The sequence below is a fragment of the Ctenocephalides felis genome, unplaced genomic scaffold (genome assembly GCF_003426905.1).
Source record: "Ctenocephalides felis isolate EL2017-DRISC unplaced genomic scaffold, ASM342690v1 CF-g0.4_SCAFFOLD_01170, whole genome shotgun sequence".
Taxonomy (NCBI): domain Eukaryota; kingdom Metazoa; phylum Arthropoda; class Insecta; order Siphonaptera; family Pulicidae; genus Ctenocephalides; species Ctenocephalides felis.
The window spans coordinates 43,417,750-43,429,046 of NW_020537324.1; the positions used below are offsets into that span (position 1 = coordinate 43,417,750).

Genomic DNA, 11,297 nt, shown 5'->3' on the forward strand with positions numbered 1-11,297 from the left:
TTTTTCTTGAACATTGGAGAAAAGTTGGTATATTTCGAACGTGTAATGAGATAAAATCGACTTTCTTGCAAATTTTAGTTTGCTTTAATTTTATTTAAACATAGATTTTTTATATAAAAAAATCAATTAATCAAAAAATTATATTAAATCTTTTGATTTAACATTAATGTTGTTCATTTGCAACAGATGAATTTTGTCGTAAATATATAGCTCGAAATATTGTTCAAACGTAGTCCGATAGCAGTTATAACAAATTATTCACGTTTTACATTATATTAGCACCTAATAACCTGAAACATGGCCCTTAATCTTGGAATATACGTCTACATTACAATAATGCCCATAACAAGAAAGAGTTGTGCAATGTCGATTTGAAAAGTGAAATTAAATTTCAACAGAATGACTCATATTTTTTGAGATGCAAATGAAAAACGAAAAACTTGAAAACAAATTCAATTATAATTGTTATAATTATTATGAAGGGAAAAAAACAAATTATTTGATTTTTATTTATATGGATAAATGTGGTAAAATTAATGTATGTAATAATACAATTTTTGTAGTATGTAAAATATTTCTCATTAAATAATAATATATCACCTTGCCGTTCTTACTATATACATTTCAAGGATTTATTATATACTAGCTGACCCGGCAAACGTTGTTTTGCTAAGTAAGGTATATTCTAAACAATTTCCAGAGAATCAAAAATATTAATACTTTTTGTGTATAAGGATGTGTTGTTTGAATGCTATATAAAATGAGGTATTATAAAAGTTTTATATAACAAACATGGTATAATCCAATCCAAGTCTTTTTTGGTCTTTCGACTTCTTTTTAGATTCTGAATTTTGTGCATACTACTAAATAATACTACTGAGCTTATAGAAAATTTTCAAATTTTTGCGAGGAGAGATAGAAAATGAATTAAGTATTTGTTCTTTGACCTGCTTTTTGAAAAGTTTCAAGTAACATTCGATGAATTAAAGTAAATGTAAAACTCCAATATGACTTTGAGCAAATATTAATTATATTATAATACTCAAACCAACTACATCACAACAGATAACACATTTCACACGAACAATTATCTGGCTACGTTCTGTAAAACTGAAGTAGCTGGTACTTCATCATTGTAAAAATGTGCTTTTTTGCTGTCTTTCAAAAATTTGTTATCTAGACTTATTTACTCTATAGGCGGAGTAACTTGAAACGGCCAGATGGCAAACATATTTAATGTCTTATTTTAATTTTAAAGGTATTTTACAAAATAATTACATTTTTAACTGATGCTAAAAACTACCAACGGAAGAAAATATTTTTAATGGATTTTCAAAGATTACCGTTTATCTTCCGATAGCAAAGTCATAAGAATCAAGGTTACAGCTGGTTAGGAATCTTTTTCCCTCTACTTTCAAATATTGTTGTTAAACAATGCATAACTTTACTGGTTTTTGACACATCGGTGGTAGAATTTTTCAACCCTGGATCTTCATATATTACTATCTATTCTTCGGTAAATTCTAGGAAATTATAAATGGGAAAACGCTATTCGACAAAATATCCCTGTAATCGATGCCAAATTTCTGAATTGAAATAACATAATTAAAAAATAATATATCCTAGAAAATGTTTTGTAAATATCAATGAGTATATAATTATACAAATGAGATCTTTCAGAGCACCGTGTTTGAGGAAAATATGATTTGCAAAAAAGAGTGCTATAACGCCAAAAAGTGCATCTTCATATTAACATTTCAAAAGATTTGATATTTTGAGTTTCTAGTATCACTTGCGGCCCGTTTACTAACGTTTTTATATATAAATAAAACTACAAACAAACCTACTTAGTACAATTTAATCATAATTAAATAATATTGACGTAAAATATCCTATTGAACGTAATTGAACATCATTTGTCAAAAACGTTTGACATTTCACGGATTAGCAACCGTCCATTGTTTTATTTAGATTACGCTTATAGTTATTTCGTCAGGAAGGAAAACCCGACTTATATATATATATATATATATATATAGAAGATAATCTATTTGAATTTATTTAAAACAATTGTTGATTATTTTTATTACTCGAATTTTTTATTACGGTGCATGAAGTTCCAGCAATTTGCATTAGGGCACGATGCCATGCACAACTAATTTTCTTAGCTATAAACCTTGCGGAGCCCGAGACCTTTCCAAAGAATGCAAAATTGTCGAAATCGGTTCGTGCGTTCCGGAGTTAAATCGTCAGGAAGAAAAACCCGACTTATTTGTATATATATAGAAGATAATCTATTTGAAATTATTTAAAACAATTATTGATTATTTTCATTACTCGAATTTTTAATTACGGTGCATGAAGTTCCAGCAATTTGCATTAGGGCACGATGCCATGCACCACTAATTTTCTTAGCTATAAACCTTGCGGAGCACGAGACCTTTCCAACGAATGCAAAATTGTCGAAATCGGTTCGTGCGTTCTGGAGTTATTTTGTCAGGAAGGAAAACCCGACTTATTTTTATATATATAGAAGATAATCTATTTGAAATTAATTAAAATAATTGTTGATTATTTTATTACACGAATTTTTAATTACGGTGCATGAAGTTCCAGCAATTTGCATTAGGGCACGATGCCATGCACCACTAATTTCTTAGCTATAAACCTTGCGGAGCCCGAGACCTTTCCAACGAATGCAAAATTGTCGAAATCGGTTCGTGCGTTCTGGAGTTATTTCGTCAGACAGGAAAACCCGACTTCTTTTTATATATATAGAATCTATAATCTATTTGAAATTATTCAAAATAATTGTTGATTATTTTTATTACTCGAATTTTTAATTACGGTGCATGAAGTTCCAGCAATTTGCATTAGGGCACGATGCCATGCACAACTAATTTTCTTAGCTATAAACCTTGCGGAGCCCGAGGCCTTTCCAACGAATGCAAAATTGTCGAAATCGGTTCGTGCGTTCTGGAGTTATTTTGTCAGGAAAGAAAACCCGACTTATTTTTATATATATAGAAGATAATCTATTTGAAATTATTTAAAATAATTGTTGATTATTTTTATTACTCGAATTTTTAATTACGGTGCGCGAAGTTCCAGCAATTTGCATTAGGGCACAATGCCATGCACAACAAATTTTCTTAGCTATAAACCTTGCGGAGCCCGAGACCTTTCGAAGAATGCAAAATTGTCGAAATCGGTTCGTGCGTTCTGGAGTTATTTCGTGAGGAAGGAAAACCCGACTTATTTTTATATATATAGAAGATAATCTATTTGAAAATATTTAAAATAATTGTTGATTATTTTTATTACTCGAATTTTTAATTACGGTGCGTAAAGTTCCAGCAATTTGCATTAGGGCACGATGCCATGCACAACTAATTTTCTTAGCTATAAACCTTGCGGAGCCCGAGACCCTCCAACGAATGCAAAATTGTCGAAATCGGTTCGTGCGTTCTGGAGTTATTTCGTCAGGAAGGAAAACCCGACTTATTTATATATATATAAATATATATATATATATATATATATAGAAGAAGAAGAAGATAACTATTTGAAATGAAAATTTATATATTATTTTTATATCTTAAACCATTGAATTCACTGATAGATTTTTATTTTGCAAACTAAGGTGTTAACGGTTAATTTAGAGAATTTCGGGCTGTGGAAAAACTAGATTAAATTTTCGGTATGATTATTCCTGCTTGTTGTCATTAATGACAATGGTTAGTATAACAAAAAAGGACAAAATGCATTAAACGCAAACTCTTTCTAAAAGAAATACCCAGACGCTATTGACAGACATTAAAGTTAGCGTACTATTTGATAATCTATTTGAAATTATTTAAAATATTTTTGATTCTTCCAAACAAAATTTGTAGAGAATTTTGTATTATACAATAATGATAAGCAAAAAACCCATAGAACACACCCTACCATATGTAGGTTTTGAGACAACTTTTAGGGTGTCAATATACAAGTATTTACAGACTTACAGCTGGGTATCTCAAATTCCGAGGTGAAACACTAAAATGACTTGACTACAATAATCATGACTTTAACAAATCGCCACTGAATTTTTAGACCCCTCCTCCTAACGGACTACTAGTTTTTATTTTATAGCTATCTGACAAAATCATAAATTCTCGCAACGTGGGGGGGTGTTGACAAATTTTTGACGGGTAAAAACCGAAGTGGCTCTGATTCATCTAATATTGAAAAAGTACAATCATTATGACTTTAATACATTGCCATTGAATTTTTAGACCCTCCGACTATAAGTTTTTAATTTATAGCAATCTGACACAATCAATAGTTTTTATTTTATATCAATTAGAAATTTTTTGGGTAAAAAACAAAGTTCCTCTGATTCTACTAGTATTTGAATAGAACATTCATTATGACTTTAATAAATCGCCATTGATTTTTTAGACCCCTGCGACTACTAATTTTTATTTTATAGCAATCTGACAAAATCGACAATTCTCGCAACGGGGGAGTATTGACAAATTTTTCAGTTCAAAAACGAAGTTGCTTCGATTTGACATCTGTTACATCAGGAAATTTTTATGTGATTTCGCAAAAAGTTTATTATTGACTTCAAAATATTCTATTACATTACTAATTTAAACTAGTTTGGTGCATGGCATCGTGCCTTAAGGCAAATTGTTGAAACTTCCCGCACCGTAATTAAAAATCTTGGTATAGAACTCAAAAGATATTACACAAAATGTGTACACATTATTAAAATCTCTATAAAATATGTAATAATTTGATGTGCATATGTCCAATAAACATTTTTGACCGCCAAAGGACATTTTTTTAACTTATTTTTATTGGGAGTCCTTAACCGCTGAACCTGCCTTTCTGAAAATTTAATCAGTTTTTCGTCTTGTCAAAACAAGTAAAATGTTTTTTGAATTTTTAAAATTGGACGCTCCGTTCTCAAAAACTGAGTTACCGGTTTTGGCTCTTTTTTCCCCGTGTCTTCGAAACCGCTAGACCTGTCTCCGCTAATCAGCACGTCTCACTATCAATACAAATCAAATCGGTTATTCCATATACTGTCAATCAAATTATTCAAATCGGTTATTCCATATACTGTCGAAAATGTCGAAGACATATGCTTGAACCGTGAATTTTAAATATACACATATAAAAAAATAACACAAAATGTGTGCACATTATTAAAATCTCTATAAAATATCTGATAATTTAATGTACATATGTCGATATGTCCAATAAACATTTTTGACTGCCAAATGACATTTTTTTGTATATAGTAGGGCAAGACACAAGGTTCCAATTTGATTTTGACCAATTATATTGTGAAAACCAAACCAATTATATCAAAACAAATAGCACAAATCAAGCAAATAACTATATGACTAAGTTCAGTAAAACTCCGAGCTAACTCATCGTTGTGGAAATGTGTTTTTTGCTGTTTTTCAAATATTTGTAATCTGGTTCTTTTATTCCTTAGGTCTAATATCTTATTTTAATTTTAAATGGATTTCACAAAATAATAGCTACATTATTCAACCAATGCAAAATAACCCTGGAAATAACCTTGGTTTGGTATTTCATCAGAAATTTTCATCAGCAGAGTTGAAATAACTATTTATTTAATTTATCACTCGTAAAATTGTTTACTTTTTTGCTATTTTTTATTTTTTACGCATTTGACAGGTAAAGGATCATTTGACCATTATTATCCAATCAAGTAAATTGGGACAACTATTCGGCAAACAGTTCCAATGTCATATTTTAATTTTGACGGAATTTCACAAAATAATAGCAACATTATACAATGAAAAAAATCATTTTTATGAGTGCATTTTCTACAGATATAACACTGTAAAAAGCCATGATCTGTTTTTTTTTGTCAGAAATATTCATCAGAAGAGTTGCAATAACTATTTATTTAATTTAACTGTTGTTTACTTTTTCACTATTTTTTATTTTTTACGCCTTTGCGAGGGTAAAGATTCAATTGGTCCTTTTTACCCCACCAAGGTGAAAGCTTGTATAAAGTTTATATAAAAAAGAACCGTTAAATCTAACTTAAAAAACAATTAAATAATGTATTCGTAAAAATTATATTATGGTCTCGTAAACTAAGCAAAAGAATATACTTTCATCTCCTAATAGTAACATCGTAAGAATCAAGGTACTGGCTGGTTATACATCTTTTTCACTTTCAAAAATTGTTGTTAAAAATTCTTAACTTTACTGATTTCTGAAATATCGGTGGTAGACCTTTTTACCCGCGGACCTTAAAAAAGCGCGCTCAACCTATTATAAATATATATTTGTTTGAACGCATTGTTCAACTATCTCGCATATACAATTATTCTAAGTAAAATAACCCTTTGTTTTTTATAACTCTTTGTTTTATTTATAATAATTTCAAATGAATAATTCATACTATTTGAAAATAAATTAAAATATTTTTCATGTACTACTATAATATTTTTCTAATTTTAATTAATTATAAATGCCTGCGCAAGATTCTTCAAATAAATACTATATATACAAATAGTATACTAACATAATTGCGAACAATTTCTAATTAAATACATATAATTTACATAAATTTACGCATTATAAATATTTTCATATGTATAATATATGAATAAAATATAATATATATATATATATATATATATATATATATATATATAATACGTCACTCAATAAGTCCGTAGTATGGCACATAGATGATGTCGCTATGTAATAATCCACATGATTTGTAGAATATAGGAAGCACCAACATTAAGAAGATATCTGTCAAAATTTCATGCCAATCCGACGATTAGTTTACAAGTTAAATAGATTCAAGTGACGCTACTTTTGAGTTTTTCAAAACCATCAATTCAATCCGTAGCAAGCCATTCCGTGTGTTGATTTATCATTGGTTTTTGATGGGTAAAAATACCATCACAGCCAAATTATTGCTTGATAAGTGTTATCTGGACTCTGCCAAATGGAAGCAAACAGTGAAGAAGTGTTATTCTGATTTTAACCTGAAAACAGAAATGCCCACCTAATCGTTTTGGAAAACCAAAAAGTAAAATTGCCTGAGATAGCGGACACCCTAAAGGCATCAATAGAACATATTGTGTTATTATTGTGTGTTAAACATATTGTTCACAAATATTTGAATAGAACAAAGCTCTGTACTAAATGGGTGCCGCGCGTACCCGCATTGGACCAAAAGCATAACGAGTTGATGATTCGTAAGTAAGAGGATTTGTGGCTGTTTATTCAAAATAAAACTGAGGTTTTGCTTCAATATATTACCACTGATATGACCTGGCTTCACCACTACACTTCGGAGTCAAATATACAGTCAGTCGAGTGGACTAGACATGATGAGGAGAAAAAATGCAAAGTAGTTCTCCCAAAATTTTTAAATCCCAAAGAAACGAGAATTAGTTTGTTTGGATTTCGCAAGATCTTTATCAACTATCTTGAGAAAGACCAGACCATCATAACGATAACATAACGATATTGGAGCAATTGAAGATTAAAATCGGAATAACGGCTCATAAAGACAACGCACCAAGTCACAAATCCGTGAAAATAGTGGCAAAAAAGACATTTGGGCTTGGAATTGCTTCCCTACTCACTTTATTCTTTATATCTGTTCCCCGGCGACCATATCCTGTTCTCAGATCTCAAAAAGATGTTCGCTGCAAACAAATTTTTGACGATTGAAGAGATGATCGCCGAAGTTTGTAACAAAGTACAAATCGCACCTACTATAAAAATGATAGTAGATAATGAAAAGTTCAAATTTCGCTATAATCTATATATTGTCCTTGAAGAAAATTATATAGAATTAAAAAAAAGAATTTTGGACTATGGACTTATTGAATATATATATATATATATATATATATATATATATAATATATATATATATATATATATATATATTCCGCCTTTTTGTATTATAAACTAAGAGCAAAAAAGCGGAAGGGAGATATTTGACAACCTATATATATATATATATATATATATATATATATATCAGGGTGGTCCTCAATAAAAATATTTTCGAATTTCTTTGCATTCAAGGGCTGAAATGCTTCCAAATTGATAAAAAAATCTGAAAGTTTTAGCTTTCAATATTATCGTTGTGATAGTCCGCACTCCACTAAAGTTTCTTATGAAAATAACATGGGAAAAATTCCTTTTGTTTATTGGAATTTTAGAATTCGGCGTCAAATAATACAAATTCAAAAAAAATTTGAGAATAACATTGTATTTGTTGATTTTGATCATAGTATTCCTATTAATAAAATTCTAAGAAAGATCCCATGGTATTTCCATAAGAAACTTTTGTTTCCCTTCATATTAAAGATGTGATATATATATATATATATATATATATATTTATATTTATATATGTATGTTTGTATATATATATATATATATATGTACATATAATATTATATTGTTACATATATGAACCAGCTAATTTATCGAATTAAAAAATGAATCAATATTAAAAATAATAAGGTTTTCGTGTAATTTGTAACTAAAACTGTTTCAATCTTCTTGTTTGTTTTTCTTGGTGACGTATGTATAAATTTTACTAATCTAAATATATCAATATTTTTTATATTCTTTATGTTTTGCAATTATTTTAAAAGTAATGAAATAATCAGCATTCGAAACGTATAAATATATAAGTTTAATATTAATTCATGTCGACGAATTTTAGCTCTCTCTCTTATATATATATATATATATATATATATATATATATATATATATATATATATATATATATACATATATATAGTCATAACTCTGAATTTGATGTTGACATATAAATTAATAGAGTCTAATAATGAACCAATATCTTACCAGTTTTTAATTCTACGATAAGCTATTTTTAAGTACTTTTTAATTTTTTTGCTAGTAATATTTCAAACTATATTGTTCTATTATTTAATTATTAATTTTGGTTTCAGTTCCACTGATTGAAAGCTAGGACTATTGCCAGAATTCAGATTTTAAAATAAATTTTTAAATAAATTTTTAAATAAATACGTGTCTCTTGTTGATATGTTATGCCCGATTAATAGATTCTATATAAATTTCTATATAAATGTTTATTTATTTATACATTATACATATGTATATATTTATGTGTGTCTAATTTTAAGTCCTATGAACACATCATTGTATAAGAAACAAGTGTCACGGGCTCAATATCTATAAAAGATTTTCCAAAGTTTTTTTATTACAAAAATTACATGTACTTTAATGTATTGCAAATCAATAAAATTGCGTAATATCACATAAAAGTAGGTACGCATTGCATACTCCAAAATCTTTGCGCCTAATTCTACATTTTCATATATTAACACAACTGCCGATAATAATAATAAGTGTCGAACATCAATTGTTCATCACCATTAATTTTTTTATTGTCAACGGCACATTTATTTTAACAATTGCGCAACGACTTGCTTCAATCATACTTTATACAACAAACATGCATCAAACGTCCAATAATCTACATATGCGCTATTTTTATCACCATAACTCCACCGAAATGAACTTATATAGAGAACTAATGTACCTTGTCGCCAAATTTGCAAAATCCGCATGCAGCACTGACGGCAAGTTAATCACAAAAACATTTTTAAATCACTATAAGTCGCCGATTGCGACCGAATGTATCAAGTGGTACGCAACGCTGGACCTGCGTACCGATGCAGGAAGTCTGGCGGTGGCGGTAGTGTAGGATATACTTGCGCGAAGTAAGGATAAGCGGCAGGATGAAGAAGAAGCGGGTGCACCGGCGGCGCAGCTAGAGGATAGCACAAGGGAGGCGCCGGTGGCGGATCGGGTCCGATTAGACTCTCTATTGTAAAAGCTCGTTTGGGTCGTCGCGAATTATCAGCAGAAATAGGCTCAGTAGCACCTGCAGGTGGTGGCGATGGCATCAAGCGAGGTGACAACTGTGGTGCTATGTCCACAGATGGGGCTGCATCGTTCGGGGCGAAAAATAACCTGTTGATATTGGCCAACGCCGCTAGCTCATCGTTTAGTAGATCTTTATCATTTTTCAATAATTTGAATCGTTTCCGACGTCGCAACAAGCTTCCATTCTCAAACATATCAAAAGCTTGCGGATGTAGAGCCCAGTATGCACCCTTCCCAGGCCTGTCGGGTCTTCGTGGAACCTTTATAAAGCAGTCATTAAACGATAAATTATGCCGTAGAGAATTTTGCCACCGCTGAGTATTGCGCCTATAGTATGGAAAACGATCAGTTATAAACCTGTAGATATCACTTAATGGCAACATCTTTTCTGGTGAACTCCATATCGCCATTGCCGTCAATGATATATACGAATATGGAGGCTTTTGATCGCCATAAGACTCACGCGACGGACGTGGCATTCTTATGTTTCCTTGCACTGCTAATACGCGCACAACACAAAACAACACGTACTCACGGTTAAAGGCTCAACTTAATACTGGAGTTCGGCAATCACGCTGAATGAGTTCGGGCTCCCCACCGCAAACTCCGCCTTCGGAACAAGTATCGCAGGGACGTACGTTACAACAAGCGGATCGAAACCACACCCTCGCTGTTCTATCGTTTTATAACGACCAATGCTTGCTAAGCTAGGTCTCCTCTTTCTTATTTATGAGGCGTTCTCGTTAGCGCTGCACTTAATACGCCATGCTGTCAAATTTACTGGTACCTGTTATGCAGTCTAGTTAATGTACTTGGACAAATGATAAATAGCTAGTAAGCGAGAATCTTAATGACTTCCATTATTCACTTGATAGAAATTAATCGAATCTCATCAGATGTTAATCAAATCTTTACACGTCCAACAAAATCTAAAAAAAACTATATTTGAAAGTGTTTCAACTCAACACATGTGAACATATTGTTCTCCGTTTATACATTCAGTATTAAAATTGTAGAACACTTTACGTGAGCAGTTATAAACCTGTAGATATCACTTAATGGCAACATCTTGTCTGGTGAACTCCATTCATATAATATTCTGAAAGATTTTCCATTACCATTTCACACCGCAGTGCCCGAAATGGGCTTATTTTCAAATGAAAATATATTTTTAATCTTATTATTATTTATGAGAAATCTAGAATACTTAATAAATTATAATAAACAATCTAACTTAATTAGGGATACGGAGATACAAAAAGCATTTATTAACTTCCCGTAGGGCAAGTTATAGTAATCGCAAAAAAATCGAAAATGAAAATTTTTATATATCTTTACGT

General features: G+C 30.6%; 1 protein-coding gene across 1 annotated transcript; it reads right to left on the reverse strand.

Annotated features, from left to right (window-relative positions):
• Positions 1 to 9,710: 9,710 nt before the first annotated feature.
• On the reverse strand, positions 9,711 to 10,436 carry LOC113367264 (fork head domain-containing protein FD4-like). Its single transcript, XM_026608888.1, has one exon. It carries the CDS (start codon positions 10,434 to 10,436, stop codon positions 9,711 to 9,713), a length of 726 nt encoding a protein of 241 aa, XP_026464673.1.
• Positions 10,437 to 11,297: the final 861 nt, after the last annotated feature.